General features: G+C 36.6%; 1 protein-coding gene across 12 annotated transcripts in view; it reads left to right on the top strand.

Annotated features, from left to right (window-relative positions):
• Positions 1 to 18515, top strand: part of east (enhanced adult sensory threshold) — a 334547-nt gene that overhangs the window by 277893 nt on the left and 38139 nt on the right. For all 12 annotated transcript variants that reach the window (XR_010952555.1, XM_067781718.1, XM_067781719.1 and 9 more), the window contains 5 exons: positions 8866 to 12405; positions 13351 to 14007; positions 14070 to 14196; positions 16388 to 16633; positions 16697 to 17133. Coding sequence is in view for 11 of the 12 variants with exons in the window: in XM_067781718.1 (XP_067637819.1) it covers positions 9139 to 12405; positions 13351 to 14007; positions 14070 to 14196; positions 16388 to 16633; positions 16697 to 17133 (4734 nt within the window). In the remaining variant the exon portion in view is untranslated. The remainder of the gene's footprint in view (positions 1 to 8865; positions 12406 to 13350; positions 14008 to 14069; positions 14197 to 16387; positions 16634 to 16696; positions 17134 to 18515) is intronic.

Genomic DNA, 18515 nt, shown 5'->3' with positions numbered 1-18515 from the left:
ATGTGCTAAGTCAACCTGCACTGAAAGAAAAAGACTGGTAAAATCAACCGAAATGCGGGTCAATTCAACCGAACAAGATGTTGAATCAACTGCGCACAAATCAATCGTGTAATTGACCGTTTTAGTAGTCAAATGAACAAAAAAAGGTTGGTGCGACAGCTTTGTACGAAAGTACCTATGTTGCCATATACATAAATAAATAAATAAATGTAAGGCGCGATAACCTCCGAAGAGATCTAAGGCCGAGCTTCTCTTCCAATTTGCGTCGTGCTCCTCTTGGTTTTCCCTACAAATTGGCCGGACGGGACCTATGTACATTTTTTATGCCGACTCCGAACGGCATCTGCAAGGCAGATGAGTTTTCACTGAGAGCTTTTCATGGCAGAAATACACTCGGAGAGCTTGCCAAACACTGCCGAGGGGCGACCCCGCTTAGAAAAATTTTCTTCTAATTGAAAAACTTTATTTCTAAAATTTTGATGTTGCTTTGCCGGGGATGCGAACCCAGCGCATACGGTGTGGCAGGCGGAGCACGCTACCATCACACCACGCTGGCACTTATTAACCGAACGTCAATTGGGCTTACATCAAATATACTGGCACACATTACACATTATACACTTTATTATTTTGTTTCATTAAACGCACTTTCACCAAATTTTATATTTTATAATTTATATTTTTGAACGTCGCTTTGAAAATAGAAATGAAAATAGTAGTCACAAAACTGATTCTCAATTCTTTCAGTTGCAGCTCAGCTCATTCTCAATTTCTTCTCTCGCATGTAGTTGATTGTTTCGAACAATGCTTTTAGTATAAATGTTTGACATAACATTTTAAATAGAGAACTTGTAAATTATAGAAAAGTAAAGAATCAAATCGCTAGAAGGTAATTCACCACTGGAGTAACTTTATATGTAATTCGGCAAGTTTAATTTTCGTAACACTTTAAGCTGAAACGATTCCAAAACAACTCAAACTTTTATGTTGTCGGAAACATCAGCATTAAAAAAGGATGTTTTTTTATTATTAAATTCGTTCGCGTGAGTGAAAATTCGTAAAAACTTGAACAAAATGTTACTAACTTTGGAAAAATCCTGTTCGTTCAAATAAAACTTTTGCAACAAGAGGGCGCAATTTTGCATTTCACTTGGAGGAGAAGTTGCAAAATTGTACCCGATAAATAGGTGTCCCGGTATCTCATAATTTTTTGCACAGTAAATTCAAAAAATGGTTTTTCGTTTTGTATTGATAGCTTTAAAACTAGTTTTTTGTCGTTTTCCCATTTTCAGACCAATTCTAAATATTCTCGCGGAATTTTGTTCTCGCGGATTTTTTTTATTCCCGCGGAAAAATTCTTCCAATTCTTTTCTCCTAGGGAGAAGAATAAGTGGGGAATAGGAATTTCGAATTTTCGAAGTCAGCTGTTTTGTCAATTGAAATTTCGTTGCGCATTTCTTATTTTGTTTAAAAAATTGAAAAGTTTTATTATTGTTGCCAATTGGTTTGAAATTAAGAAATAAGGTATAAACAATGCACATTATTGCATTTCATGTGGTATTCACTGAAATAAGTAATGAATTGGTGCCGCAGCAACATCAACAGAGGAGCATAAGAAGAAGACCGGCGGGATAACACAAATCCGCCGGAGTTGCCTGCATTCATTCCGCAAAGCAATTTTCTGGCGGCCAAGTCGAGTTGAGTTCGCCTTTCGCCATATGCCAAAATCTATTTAAGCCTTCTTAAAAAATCACTGCGCAATTTCTGGATGGCTGCATCAAATATGCGAAGAGCTCTTCCGTTGCTTATGATATACTTTTCGACTTAAAATAAATATTGTGGTTGTTGTTGTTGTTGTTGTATTAACAGTGAGAATATTGTGGTAGAATGTAAATACATATTTGTACAAATAAGTGTTCTTTCTTAAAATAACCAATTTGCTTTAACTATTTTGATGCATTCCCTTTAATTTAACTAGTGAAAAAACTCCTATGAAATGGCCTCTCCCTCACATTCATAATACCTACTTTTCTCCCATAACCGGTTTCCGCTTTTTCGAACATTGTTCAGAATAAGAGGAGAGGGAGAAGTGAAAAAACTCACAAGGAATTTTTATTTAGAATACGAGGAATGGGAGAAGGGAAAAAACTCGCACGGAATTTTCGTTTAGAATTGGGCTGTGGTGTTTTTTCGATTTGGTGGTTTTCTTATTTTGGTATTTTTTTTTTAAACAAGTGGCACCATCATTATAAGTACAAAGTAGAGAGCGCAGTGGGCGTAAAATTCTCTTTGAAATTTGCTCATGTATTGACTGTTTATCGCTGTTGGAATGACCAGTGAGATCAGTTGTGTTAACAGAAATATCAGTTAGATTGACCGGGAATCTGTAAATTTTACAGAATTTTGTTAACTTAAGAGCGACAATTTCTCTTCTGTTGACTTGACTAAACTAATTTGTTCGTTTGACAAAGAGCTCGGTCGAATTAACCGTAATTCGATCAATTTCACCGAATTTCCGTTAAGTTAAGAACAACAGAACCGATTTGTTGATTTTACTAGCACCATTTCTTTCAGTGTGTCAATAATATCAATCTGAATTACTAGTCATTTCTTTGGGCGCGCATTTTCTTTATTTATCTAATTCATTCAGGCTAAAAGTACATGCTTTGTTGTTGTATTAACGATAAAGACACACCCCGAAGGCTTTGGGTCGATGTTGATGGTCCTTTGCCGGATATAGCTCCGTTACGTTCCCGTAACAAAGCACTATTAAGGTACTAGCCCGACCTTCTCGTGAACGATTTATATGACCACATTAAACCTTCTAGGCCATATCGCCCTCCCCACCCCCTAGATCCAATAGAAGTTCGGGGTCGCCAGAGCTTCGACTGTCAATGAAAAGGATTCGCCACGGTTAGGTGAGGTTGACAATTGGGTTGGAGAAGCTATATATTGCGCTGGCAACCCCTTGAGAGGGTTATGAAGACAACCCCCCGAAATTGGATTCACCCAATTGAGACATGCCTTTGGTGTTTGATAAATACTTTGCACTGACCATAATCTACTTCAATTCTTACATGTAGATAACTATGTATGTATGTACATGCTTTGTTACAGGTCCTATTAAGGTGGCAGACACACTATAGCAAACAACAATATTATATATTAAATAATTTATACCTCATTTATTGGCAATTTAATACCGCAAAAAAAAATTTAAAGCTGCGTCCGGTTCCGAGAAACGGGAGTGTCTGCTAGCTTAAGACTCAAGCCAGCAGACACTTCGTGAAAACACGACCTACGAGTTCCGAACGACTTGGATAATTGATATTACATTTATTGGCAATTTAGTACCGCAAACAAAAAATTTAAAGCTGCGTCCGGTTCCGAGAAACGGGAGTGTGCTAGCTTAAGACTCAAGCCAGCAGACACTTCGTGAAAACACGACCTACGACTTCCGAACGACTTGGATAACTGATATTACATTTATTGGCAATTTAGTACCGCAAAAAAAATTTAAAGCTGCGTCCGGTTCCGAGAAACGGGAGTGTCTGCTAGGTTAAGACTCAAGCCAGCAGACACTCCCGTTTCTCGGAACCGGACGCAGTTTTAAAATTTTTTTTGCGGTACTAAATTGCCAATAAATGTAATATCAATTATCCAAGTCGTTCGGAAGTCGTAGGTCGTGTTTTCACGAAGTGTCTGCTGGCTTGAGTCTTAAGCTAGCAGACACTCCCGTTTCTCGGAACCGGACGCAGCTTTAAATTTTTTTTTGCGGTACTAAATTGCCAATAAATGTAATATCAATTATCCAAGTCGTTCGGAAGTCGTAGGTCGTGTTTTCACGAAGTGTCTGCTGGCTTGAGTCTTAAGCTAGCAGACACTCCCGTTTCTCGGAACCGGACGCAGCTTTAAATTTTTTTTTGCGGTACTAAATTGCCAATAAATGTAATATCAATTATCCAAGTCGTTCGGAAGTCGTAGGTCGTGTTTTCACGAAGTGTCTGCTGGCTTGAGTCTTAAGCTAGCAGACACTCCCGTTTCTCGGAACCGGACGCAGCTTTAAATTTTTTTTTGCGGTATTAAATTGCCAATAAATGAGGTATAAATTATTTAATATATAATATTGTTGTTTGCTATAGTGTGTCTGCCACCTTAATAGGACCTTTGTTACAGACTGGTTAAAAATAGAAAACAATTCAAGCTTAAACTTATATAAGCTGTTAATAAGATTAATAACACTACCGAATCCATTTGCTAGATGTATAAACCTAGTTCTAGGTTCATTCATAGCCTAATTCGTTTTATGAGTTATTTCGATAAATAATCTATTATGTCGAAGATCGCGCAGTGGAATATATGGAATGAACAAATTAGATAAATCAGAGCAATTCGTGCTAAAGTTTATTACATTAGATACAGGCCAGCATGAGTGAGATAAAAGTTCTTCTGTCATGCAAAGCCTGAAGATCAAACAATTTGCGCCTGCTGGTATATGATGGCCAGTGAAGCAATTTTAGTAAAAAAATTTTAAACTGTCTCAATTTTATTGGAGTTAGATTCATAGAAAGGATTCCATATTATTGAGAAATATTCAAAACGACTTCTGACCAAGGATATATAAAGTGCTTTCAACGTCATAGGGTCCTTAAAGTTACGTCTACAGAGCCCAACCATTGCAACAAATTTTGAAACAACGAAATCAATGTGACTAGAAAAAGAGAGTTTGGAGTCAAAAATTACACCCAAGTCTTTACTCTCTTGACAATGATTAAGAGATTTAGCATTTAGTTTGTAGATAAAGTATGTGGGAGTTGTCTTTTTGGAATAAGACACAACACAGCATTTTTTTGAATTTAAATATAAATTATTGTCTGCGCACCATCAGGCGAAAGAGTTCAGATCAGAACCGTTAGAAATAGTTTGACAAATAAATAGTATTTTTTGTGAAACATATAGTTTTAGTGTTATATTTCAATCATTAAAGGGGAGGAGTGATGGGGAAACATATTGAGTAAAAAGTGCTAAGTCAGGAGAAAAAATTTGTTTTGAGTGCGGAAATTGTGCTAAGTTATAAAATAGCTGCTGGGTTAGCATACATGATTTTTATTTATCTTTTTCAAAGCTTCTACATTCAAAAGTATTGCAATTAAGATATCCTCATTCACAGTTTTGAAACAAAAGGTTATTTCAAAAATTTTTAATTTTTTTCGCCTCCTGTAAAATTCGTAAAAAGTGACTTGGCACATTTTCGCATTAAGCTAACTATATATAAAATAATAAAGTGCAAACAAAGAAAAAATTGAAATAAAGTTAAATTAATTTTAAAAAAATTTTAATAAAATGGAATAAAATAAAATAATATGATTTAAATTAAAATTTCAAAGCTTCTACACTCAAAAGTATTGCAATTAAGGTATCCTCATTCACAGTTTAAAAAAAAAAGGTTATTTCAAAAATTTTTAATTTTTTTCGCCTCCTGTAAAATTCGTAAAAAGTGACATTTTCGTATTAAGCTAACTATATATAAAATAATAAAGTGCAAACAAAGAAAAAAATTAAATAAAGTAAAATGGAATAAAATAAAATAATATGATTTAAATTAAAGTTGAATTAAATAAATAAAATGAAGTAAAATAAAATTAAATTAAACAAAATAATAAAGTGAAATGAAATAAAATTAAATGAAAAGAAATCAAGTCAATTTTTAATCGACGAGTTGTCCGATAGGTATCGGAAAGTTTTTCATTTATTGTCGATATGTTATCAAAATTTTGTGGGTTTTTTATCTGATTGTTACAAATTTCTTTTCGGGGTATTATCGAAAAGTTAACGATATGTAATCAAAAGAATATCGATTTGTTTCTGGAAACTTACACATTTTTTATCGGAGTGCTGTCAATTTGTACCGATATTTTATCGAAGATGTATCGATTTCTTATAGGAGTGTTACCAATTAGCTATCGGCATGTTATTGATTTGTTAAAGACGACTCATCGGTTTTTATGAAACAGATATGTACCTTAAACTTCAATATAAAATAGATGATACATGTGTAACACCTCGATAGCAAACCGATAAGGAACAAATAAGAAGCCGGTGACGATGACAAAACGCTAACTCGACGCTAATGATCGGTATAAAGCCGATGACAAAACAGTTACTTGTCGATATCGGTTGTTACCGATAAGAAGCCGACGAAGTTTTAGACCAAAAAAGCGCAAACTTATTTGATTCTGGTTCAGTTACCCCTGTTGTGATTTAACTTCAACCCCTGGGTGGGCTCTAGTTAACTTAAAACATGCCCGGTTCCAAAGGGGGGGGGGGGGGGGGCTTTTTTTTGGTATTGACTGTAACGACCCAGCAAACACAGTTTCTAACGTTAGAGAAATATTGTAATTTTACATTAGAATTCTAATGTAGTTCTCTAATGCATTTCGAATCGAAAACTAGGTTAGAATTCGACTGTAAAACGATTCGAATAACACTACAAATGTTGAGCTCAATATTTAAGTACGGGTTTAATTTATTATAATAGAAAAAGCCTTTGAAATATGTTCCTTTTTAATACATAAGCTTATAACCAAATAAAAGTATTTGATATAATGAAACAATGAAAATTTCGCTGATTTTAAATAATTGAACTTAATTGCGCATCACTTCAAAATTCTCATTAGAAACCCATTAGAAATTGACGTTAGAATTCGATTAGAATTCTAACCATTTCCTCGATATGGAGAACGAAGTCCCCTTTTTGTCGAGAATGCTATAATTCGCGACAGTTTCGCAAATCGTCCTCTAACCTTCTACCTTAGAAAAATACATTAGAATTCGATTCGTCTTCTAATCGTTTTCTAACCTAAAACTGTTTGCATTGACAAAAATGCAGTGTGACTTAGATAGTTTATATAAATGGCTATGTGGTAACATTCTTAAACTTAACGTGAGTAAAACAAAATATATGGTTATTAGCCGAAAAATCGAAAGCGAATTTGCGAGTATTCAGCTCAGGGTGAAAGATGAAATGTTAGAGCAAATAAAATCAATAAAATATCTTGGGATTGTAATTGACAACAGACTCAAATTTGATTAACATATTCGATACACTGTAGGAAAGATAGCTAAACAAGTCGGTTTTATGCAAAGAACCTGTAAATTTATAAATAGAGAGTTTAAGGATATTGTATACAAAACATTGATTCAATCTCATTTTAAGTATTGCCCATCAGTCTTATTCATTATACCAGATACAAAAATAGATAGACTTCAGATATTGCAAAATAGGTGTATGAGATTTGTGTTACGGGAAAAGTCAGATGCGTCGATAAGCGACATGCTAATAAAACTAAAATGGTTAAGTATCAGACAAATTATTTTTTATTATACTATGAAAATGATCTTCAATATACGAAAGGGAAATGTACCTGAATACTTAACAAATAATGTTGTATATATTAACGAAACCCATAATTTTATTACCCGTAGAAAAAATTATTTTAAATTGCCACTCTATAGAACTGAAGTGGACAAACAAAACCTTTTCCATAAAGGATTTAAAAACTTTAATGAAGTGCCTAATGAAATAAAAAAATTGTGAAGAAATTTATGTATTTAAAAGCAGGCTATAATAAACATTGTAAAACCTTACCTATAAGATAAGTTCTACAATGTGATTTAATAAATATTGTTCAAACTAGGCTTACGCTGTAATATATAAATAAATAAATAACCTAAATGTTTGTTGAGGAAGTATATAATACTAATCTACATAGTAGTTTCTTATTACAACGGATTTTTACTAATTTTTCTTGCTTTTTTACGTTATTATTATATATATTTAAAAAAAAAATGTTCCCCCCTAGAACGTAAAAAAGCAAGAAAAATTAAAAATTATTAAAAATCCGGTTTGTGACAAGAAACTATGTAGATTAGTATTATATATTTCATTACAGTCAATACAAAATACAGTCCCCCCCCCCCCTCCCCTGGAACCGTGCATGCTTAAAAACAATACTTTTCACGCGGAGTTAGGTTAGGTTAGGTGGTAGCTGCCCTAATAAGGGGAGCTCACTTGGACAACATGAAGGTCCGTTGTCTTACGCGGAGTTGGTCAAATATAATTTTTTTAAGTTTCCACATATTTAAAACAACACAAAAGTTTCGGAGGTCGTAGACACAATTGATTTTTAGATATTCGCGTCAATGAAGGGATGTTCCAGCGAATCTTCAATCTTCTACCTTTGAGGCTTAAATTTTTTTTTTTTCGTAATTCGAAAAAAATTCTTTTTTTATTCAACTATCAGCTGTAACCAGCTTACCTGCGTTGCATCTCGCCTTTGACATTGAAGTTTTCATTGGGGTGGCCTATGACTTGTGATGGGTTGAGAGATTTGGTTCTTTAACAATTTACCTTTAATGGTGGCATATCTGATGTTTGAGACATTGTCTGAACTTTGTACATTAATGATTTACGGACTACTTCTGTATAGTTCACGGGTTGTTTTGGGATCATTTTAAAATTATTCGGGATCAATGCTCGAGTATTCCGAGTTCATTTCCGTATTGTATTTGGAGGATTTGTTGAGATAATTTCAAGACTGTTTCGGCATCGATAAGCATTTTTTCGAAATCAATACATAGTTGACAAACAAGGTGGAAATAGCGTATGCGATAAAGTCTGATAGGACGCTCATGGCATTTCCGCTTAAAAGCCAGGTTAACTTTAAGCAGATATTGCACTTTTGCAGCTTTTTTTTTTTAATCTTTAAAGGAAGTCACTACGTGTATGTGTATGTATGTTGGCAATTTCTATTATACTAATTTTACAAATAGTCTAACTATAATTTTTTCTTTATTTCCTTACAGCCGTTGTTTAATTCAATGTTAATGCTGAAAACGAAGTTAGAGAAAGTAGACACAGTTTTTGTGTTGAAAAGCAAACATTGTAGGCGGGAACCTAAGACTTCGCTTAATACAAATAAGTACGTAAACTTATACGAGTGTATGCGTCAAATGACCTAAACACTTCGAGATATAAAACGGTTTACTTCTAAGGACTTCACTAAAGTTCAAGTATAAATTTATATCAATCACAAAATCCAGCTTGGGCTGTAGCTACGAAGACGTAAATATAAAAAAATGTCGACACGTAAAGCGACGTTGGCAACAACAACCATGGCGACTGCAATAGCTGCAGCTCTACATGCTGCAGCAACGGCAACAAAAACAGAAAATGTAACACCAAAAGGAACCACAGCGGCGGCGAGTGTGCCAATAGCAAAAACAGCTTTAACAAATACAATATTAACAAATTCTGACTCAGCCACAACCACTGCATGCTCAAGCGAGAAAGCAGAAGTAATGGAGTCGAACCCGTCGGTTAGTTTTGCTGCTGATATCGAGACGAGCGAAGTTGCTGAAACCGTTAATACAAATACAACTACAAGCAACAAAGATTCATTGAAAATAGACAACAAACGTGCCAACAGCGAACCAAGACGTATAACGCGAAATTCACCGTTATTGCTTGCATCGCCAACTGCATCGAGGAAAGAGTTTCGTAATAGCGAAGCTTGTGACTCGGAATTGGCAAATAGTGAGAGTGAAGACGGTGGTGGTACACGAAGATCACTGCAAATAAAAGGACGCAAGTCCCTAAAAGATTGTAGAGATACAAAAGTTAGCGTTGAGAAAGATAAAACAAACGAGGTGGATGATAACAGCGTAGAAATTAATGCTACTGATAAATCGATAAAGGAAGTAAAGGCAAAAGAAACTACGGAAGCTGCTAAAGAAACAAAAAGCCACAAAAATAAAAGCGAAAATGATGATGGGGCGCAGATAGACAATAATGGCCACATGAAAGCGACAGATACTTGCGATAATGCTACAACTACAACGGTAACAGCGACTACAACATCAGCAACATCCACAACAAATAGGCTAACTAGAAAATCTGTTGCGCAAGAATTGGCGGCCAATACGCGAGTTACACGTAATCGACGACCTGAAACACCACCCATTAACTCAGCATCTACACAGTCGACCAATACGTCGACACGTCCTCGTCGATCCACAGTTGGCAAGAAACCTTCAGCTACCACATGTGAATCAACAGCAACAAAACGTAAACGGGTAAACGATGATGAAAGCTCAACAAGCGGTAGCCAAGAGCTATTGGGCAGTAAATGCATCAAAGTGGAGCCGAAAGATGAAGCAGAAATCACGGAAGATGAATTGCCCCCACACACAATTTCAATTACCAGTAATTCCGATATAGATATTACAAAAATTAAATCAGAGCCAGGCGAAAGTGACGAATCGGCAACTGAAGCAAGCACATCTGGTACAAGTATGACGCGCAGTCGCAGCCGTTGGACCGTACGAAAGCCACAACAAGCGAATATGCAAAGTTCACCAAGTACACGTGCCACACGTCAATCTAAAAACGCCTCACCTTCACCATCACCTACTACATCATCAGCGTCTAGTGCTAGTGGTAGCACAACAACCGAATCTAAGCGGAGGCGTGTAAACGTACAAGGAAATTCGTTAGCGCGTAGTAGTTCAGCATCGACGCTACTAAAGACTGCTGTAGCAACAGGTAGCGCAAACACAGCTGCGACATCGCTTCATGTACCTGACGAAGATTCGAAAGACAGTATGGCCTCATCGTCCATAGATGATCTGTCACTAATAGAAATTAAAATGGAAAAGCTAACTCCTGATTTAGGTGACGAATTACATATAACTGAAGCGGAGGAACAGCCTGCAGATGACGCATGTAGCAGCATAACTGTGCCACTCACTGTTAACACAGATCCAGAAATTATTAAAGAAGCTAAAGTTGCGAAAACGTCGACAAAGAGTGATGAAATTAAACAAGCTGCTTTGGTGACTGAAAAGGAAAGTTTTGCAGTTGCCACTACTAGCAGCAATAGTTCCTCAGCAACTAATGAAGAAACAGTTAAGGCAGCCTCATTAAGTCCAGAAATGGTCAGTGAAGGTGTGAGCGAAATCAGCGTAAAGCAATTTTATAAGAAGCCGAAATTCCTAGAAAACAATTTAGGTATTGAAGAGGATCCCAAACTGGGAGGAATTGTGCAACAAGCAAGCACGGAAAAGGTAACAGAACAAACAACACTTGATGGTGATGAGCAAGTCGTGCTTAATAGCGCTGATGATGCCACATCAATATCGCCAATTGAAAAATGTATAGTAAATGATGAAAGTGATGCGCTATCAGTAGAGAGTGAAGAAATAAAGGAGGGAGATTTACGGGTCGATGATAGCAACGAAGAGAAGAAAACGACAAACGATGATGATGCAAATAGCGTAAGCACAGAAGTTTTATCGCCCTTGGTAATTGAGGAAGATGAAATCGTAGAAGCTGATGTGGGTGACGATGTAGAAGTGGTTACAGAAGCTTCAAATGCCAAAATCATTGAAACTGATAATGATAAAGAGCAAAATTGTAAAACCATAGACGTAATTGACGGTGAAGATGACGTCACAATGGAAGAAAGCGAAACAGTATCGATGGATAATAATCCGTCAGTACATGAAGATGTTATGGATGATCAACAGTTAGATGTAGATATGGAGACTGGCGGAAATGAACATTTGGAAAGCAAAGCAAGTATGTTGGATGAAACAGATGAAAATGTTGAAGATAAAAATGTTGAAGAAATCAATGAAAAGACTAAAACTGAATGTGATAGTAAACAAGCCAAGCTTAAAATTGAAAATAAAGTTGATGAAAAGAATGAAATCATCAAGGATGAAAACGAAACAAAAACACTATGTTTAGTTAATGAAGATACAATGCAAAGAAAATACTCAGAGGATAAACCCGTTGAAATGGAAATCGATGACACTGAGTGTATAGATATAGCCGCAGCCATAGATGCAATACAATCAGAAGAGGAAGAGGACGAAGCAAAGTTATGCATCGATATACAAGATGAAGAGAGCACCTCTGCAAATATGGAGATTATTGAAAACATAGAAGATGATGAAGTTGTTGCTAAAATTGATGCAGAATTAAAGAAGTATGACGATCTGGAAAAGTTTAAAGTCGTTGAAAAGTCAGCCGCTGTTGACAATACTAAAAATATTGGTGATGAAAAGGATAACAAAGATAAAGAATTTATAAAAAATGAAGATGAAGTAAAAGAGAAAGAAGTTAAAAATGAAGAAGAAATTAAAGATAAGGAAGAAATGAAGGATAAAACAAAAGTAAAAGATAAGGCTGAAATGAAAGATAAAGTAGAAATAAAACTGTCGGAATGTTTGAATTCGAAACCTCAAAATATTGAAGCTGTTGTGAGCAAAAAAAATGAAAGTGTTGCTTCTGTTGGGGTTGATCCAAATTCAAAAGCTGCTGTGGACAAACCTGAAGATAAGGTGAGTTGAAGTCGAAGTGTATCAAAACAAATCGTAGGGTAACAGGTAAAATGCATTGACAAAACCACGTTCTTTGCACGAAATAAATTATTTTTCATCGACTCCTTAGAAAAACGAGATAATAGGCACGCAGTTTTAAGGAGAGTTTAATACAACTAAAAACATCGTTAAGACGCGGTTTATGAGTTTAGACCACGTTAAAGCTGACTAGAGTTTAACCGTGGTCGTTTGCATACTATATTACTGCCCATTTCAGTTTAAGCCAAGAATGTGGCAATGTTAAATTCTAGTCAACTTGAACTGTAATCGAAGTCAGCCCCAAGTATCTTAAAATTGTATCAAATTCTACAAACGACAGAAATCGTTCGGAATGTGCTTGATGAGCAATTTCGACATAGAGCGGTTTTCAAACATGTTTTTGTTCAGGGTGTTTACAAAATACCTTCCAAAATAGAGTGAAGAGCATAGATTAATTATTATGGTCTATACTATAGTTTCCAAGTAATTTGCGAGCCTGGAAACTTTTAGCTTCTTTTCAGACAAAGTCGTGTCGCATACGAGAATGATATGATCTATGTATAGTCTTATCTGCACACCGGCAAAAGGCGGCCCAATTTGGTAACAAAATGGCTAGGTTGAACATTGAAATGAATTGTAAATATCCTTGATATGATCCTAAGGCTGCCATTGAAGATGAAGTATATTGGATCTTTTTAAAAAGCCATAATAATAGTGCTATTTTCCAAGTTATATCCTCCCGTACATGAGATTAGCCTTCAGCAGGCTATCTGCTTGTTCGTTTTCAAAAACTTCTTTGGGGCTTCAAACCCGGGCTAAAAGGTTAACGAAAAAAGATGCAACGGACGGCGTTTAGTCATCTACCCCTGTATTCTTTACTGCTCGTATACACACTATATACTCTATTATCTAAATTTTCTCTTTTAGGCAACAAATAGCTCCGATCGTGAAGATAAAGAGGGTATGCCAGCTTCCTCAACAAGTTCCCCCGTTAAATCGTTAGCTACGAAAGAAGATGACACCACATCAATGAAGTCCGGCCAATCGGGTGATAGTAGCTCTTGGGTAACACTCGAATTGGAGAACGATGAGGAAGCTTTGCGTCAAAAAGAGCAGCATTTTCAAAATTTAGGTCTTCTAACACACAAGGCAGCCGAAAAGCGACGTCAAGAATATATTCAAAGTTCCGCAGCAGCAGAAGCCACACGTGCTCAACAGCAAACCAGCAGTGGCAATGGTGGCAAACGAAATGGAAAATCATCATCTAGTAGTGCAGTAGCACATGAATACACTGGCACTTTAAAGACAGTTATTAAAATAAATAGGAATACAAGCGGCAGTGGTTGTCATACCTCAGCGTCGGGCGTTAGTAATGGACGTAAAAATAATGGGAATGCGAGTCAACATGCAGCGACATACGGTGGGTCATCCGCATCCCGAGACGCCGGAATTGGTAGTACGGTGCGTAGGCAATCACTTAAAATGACATTCCAAAAGGGGCGTGGACGAGGGCAAGGACATACTGATCGCACGGCTGATCAGCATAGCAATGTGGAGGATGCCTATTATACCATACAAAATGAGGTAGTACTTTAGTTAATGTTTGCGGACCTCTGAAAATTACATTATATTTCCTTTTTTTGCAGAACGAAGGTGGGCTTAAAGCTGGCAACGCCGGTTCTTCGGCGGAGCATACAAATGTTCAAACGCATGGTAGAAAATCATACAATCGATCTAACACTACTAGCCATTCTACAAATACCGCTACCATTGGTGTGTGTTTTAGATTTAACATTATGCATTTAGCTTTAGTAGAAATTATATTTTTAATTGGAAGGTTTGTTTTTTTTTTCGTTAAGCTATTAACAAATTTGTATGGGTAAACATTTTAAGATGCATGTAGATTTTTGATTTTGTTGTTAATATGAAATTAATTTTTGAACTGAGTCTTGATAGCAGGAATACTCAGAAAGCTTTTGATATAAATGATGAGTATGCGGTTTTTGAACATTTCCATCAAATAATTTATTAATCATTTTCATCAAAATTTCTTCAGAGTACATTAAAATATTTTTCTAATGTTGAAGGAGAAGGGAGTTTAATATCTCCATCAGAACTCTTGGGGAAATTAAAGCGTTTAAGTTATTCACTGGTGCGTTTTGCATGACTGGTTTGTTTTATTCATTTAAACCCTTCTACAATATTAGCCAGAAATAAGGAATGTGGCCAACTTTTTCTCTGGGAACTGTCCCATCGCAATGGGGGGCTTGTGTTTCGAGACCCCAATGACCCCAGTTAGCACTAATGCTGGCTAAAAATTCTTTCCTTGTTGTTGTAGTGATAAGGGTACTCCTCTAAGGCCTTGGGGAGTGTAACCAACGTTGATTTACCTTTGCCGGATGCAGATCCGGTACTTTCCGGTAACAAGCACAATTAAGGCACCAGCCCGACCATCTCGGAAACGATTTAGTATGACCACATGAAACCATCAAGGCCATCCCGCTCTCCCACCCCCTAGACCCATGAGGAACTTGGGGTCGACAGAGCCTCGGCTGTTAAAGTAAGAGGATTGGCCACGGGTAGGTGAGCTTGACAATTGGGTCGGATAAGCTATATTTTGCGCTGGCAACACCTTGAAAGAGTTGCGCTACACAACCCCTTGAATCAATTTGGTGTTTTAGTCGCCTCTTACGACAGGCATACCTGCCATACCTATTTCGTTATGTGAGGCACTGTAGCACTTCATCCGTTTCCATCTTGGTTAATGATGATTCGCTCCGATATGTATTCGAGGAGATTAAAGCAGCTCTCTTCCTCCAGTCTGTGCCTTGTTATTTTAAAATAGTTCATACAAACTGGTGGAACTAACAGTTTTTATGCCAACACCGAACAGCAGATTACATTTGGTTTTAGCACTTTTTTAACCATGTCAAACTAGTGCCGAAGATATGACCCTTGGTAAAACCCAGCGCATCATTAAAAAATAACCAGCGGGATAACTCAACGGCTAATGACTGACTCCCAATTAAAGGCTAAATTTCCGTTCTCTTCTTGATATGACATATATATGTCGGTATTTGTAATTCTACTGCCAACTTGCAATCAGCTTCTGTCATACGTGTGGACAAGGAGCGGTCAGCCGAACTTTCCAATTTTGTAAAATATTTTCGTAGGATGTATGCCACTTTAAGCTGAAATACTGTCACTGGCTGCAAAAAATATCGAAAGTACTTCGATGCATTAAATGAGTTTAATTTGAGCTTTACACAAATATGATATACTAGGAATTAAAGTTCAAGTGCTTTGGTGACTAGGTCATCTTATGTGAATGACCCAGGGGACATTCACATAGACATCAGCTCGTGGATTTTTCATTTGGTGTCAGTTTTCACAAAAAAGACCGCATATTTGCAAGACAGACAAAATCGCCATACGGCTTTGCGCCGATTAATGAATAATTAAATGAGATATATCTCCTAATATATGTATATATGTGCTGTCCCAACCGAAATATTGGGGTCTAGCAGGCGCAAGAGGTAGGACAAAGTGATTTTCGTACAAGAGGTTTCTGATATAGTCAACAGTATTTGGAAGTGGCCGAAGTGACGGAGTAGGAATTTTTATAAAGCACCCGGCACGTGTCGCTGGCTACTTCGGGATGTCTGAATTACTGATTTATCTCAACTCCTAGCCGTATATGACAAGCATAATATATCTATCTATTGCATACTGACTTGCATTAAATTACTACAAGTTAGCATAATTATTTACATTTAACAACAACTTTCTTGCCTTGTAATAACTTTTATTTTATTAATTCATATTCTTTATTGGGTTTGTAAATGCACACACCTTTCTTCCCAGTTTGAGCATATTTAACATTTGCTTGTTTTAATGTATAAGTAGTTTCAATGCGTAAAAAAAATGCATTCATCAACGTTTATTTCTTGTCATCCCTCATTAGACTCTTCACATTCAGATGGCTACGATACAGCACATCACCATCACCACACCAACACCAGCACATCACATAAAAAGGATGAGAAAGAAGAAATACTCATACCGGAGAAAGCGTCTTCATTTAAATTCCATCCTGGCCGATTGTGTGAAGATCAATGCTTTTATTGCAGTGGCAAATTTGGCCTTTACGATACGCCTTGTCATGTGGGCCAAATAAAATCAGCTGAACGACAGCAAAAGATACTCGCAAGTAAGTTTATGCACATTCTCGTATTTGTACAATTAATAATTTCAAATATTTATTTTACTTCAGATGAGGAGAAATTAACAGTTGATAGTTGCTTGTGCGATGCTTGTTTCCGGCATGTAGATCGGCGAGCGAATGTACCATCGTATAAGAAACGTATGTCTGTAACAACAAATCAAATTGACAGCGGTGCCACTACTGCCACGACATCATCCACTATAGTGGGTTCGGAATCAATTGAAAATACCACAGCAATGGAAGTAGAAGATAATCCCCGCTCACACAAGTGTCTTGTGCCTGATTGTGCTAATCCAGCTGCACATTCGTTACGACGCAAATGTATACGGAAGAGTGTAAAGAAATTTCTTCTGAATTTCGATATGCCAACCGGTTCGACATGTGTTTGGCTATGCCAGGCGCATTATGACACCGTCATACAATGCTCGGGATGTGTGTTGTGTAAAAGGCGTTTGGGCAAGAATCATATGTATCACATAACGTCGGTAAGTGAATATACATAACTACACCAAACTTTTATACATTTGAGACTAACAGTGGTTAATAATATTTATTATACAATCATTTTTAATTGTATTATGAAAACTTTTAAGGCTACAAACATTATACACTTTCCATTCTGACTCTCGTTGAAAGCGGTTGTGTGTTATTCTCTCCCTTTGTGCCTTATAAAAAGTGACACTTAGCGATAACGGACTTAACGGTCCTTTTTCTCTTTCTTTTTTCACAAGCAATAAAATTATTATTTTAAGTTGATTTTTCCAATTTTTTTAATAAAATACGAAAAGATATTGGTTTTGCGGTAAGAGATTGAAATTTTCTTGTGGTTCCCATGAGGGAAGGGTTCAAGACAGTGAAGAAAAAAGCAAAAAAGAAAAAAAGGCAAAAGATCTGGACGATATTGTGGGGGATTCTTTGAATTCACCGACGACAATGTCTACAACAAGTGATTCACAAGCACCTGTAGCTCTCAAAATACCAGCAGCCTCTGAACAAGCAATTAAAAATGTAGATAAAAATGCAGTAGAAAATTTAAATGATACAATGGAAGCTGAATTTCCAGAGTCATCCGACGTTGATGAACAGCCCACGTCCTAGACTGAAAATTCTGCTCCTGTCTTAACGGTTCCCAGACCAGTGAACTTGTAGTCGGAATCCCTGACATACTCTCTTGACGATGATGTAAAATTTATGATATTGGTAGATGTTCTACCTGATCAAAACGGTAAAAAGAAAAATGTGTATTCTAACCTTTTCTTTTTAGATCTAATTGAAGAGTTTGATCTAAATGATTTGACTTACCTGACCAAATTCGGTAATGGCAGAGCAAATCTCACATTCTCTTCAGCTCTAGCGGCTAATAATTTTTTAAAAAATTATTTCTTGTCCAAAAATTTAAAAGCGTACATCCCGGTTACCTTTATTTGTAAATTTGGTGTCATCAGACACATTCCTACTAAGTATTCAGATAATGACGTTATGGCCTCCATTGAGTCGCCAGTCAATGTTGTATCTGCGGAAAGATTTTAAAGAAAGGTGGACGATGTTTTGACCCCTACCAACACAGTTAAAATTGGTTTCAAGGTCAATGCTATTCCCAAAGAGGTTCACTTCAAAAGGTGTATCTCCAAAGTTGATTACTATATTCCGCAAGGTAAGCAATGTCAAAAATGTGGCCTTTTTGGGCATATTGCTGCCTTTTGTAGATCAACAAACTCGCGATGCTTAGCCTGTGGTGGGTGTTCACCCTGTCAGGAGGCATGCACTAGCACTTCTTGCATTGTATGCGGTGTGAATGAGCATACCTCCCTATATAAACACTGTCCAGTTAGAGTAGAATGCCAGCGCTTCCCAAGGCAGTCGGTTC

Source organism: Eurosta solidaginis, chromosome 4, assembly GCF_040869045.1.
Source record: "Eurosta solidaginis isolate ZX-2024a chromosome 4, ASM4086904v1, whole genome shotgun sequence".
NCBI classification, from domain to species: Eukaryota; Metazoa; Arthropoda; class Insecta; order Diptera; family Tephritidae; genus Eurosta; species Eurosta solidaginis.
This window is presented reverse-complemented; position numbering and strand designations above follow the sequence as displayed.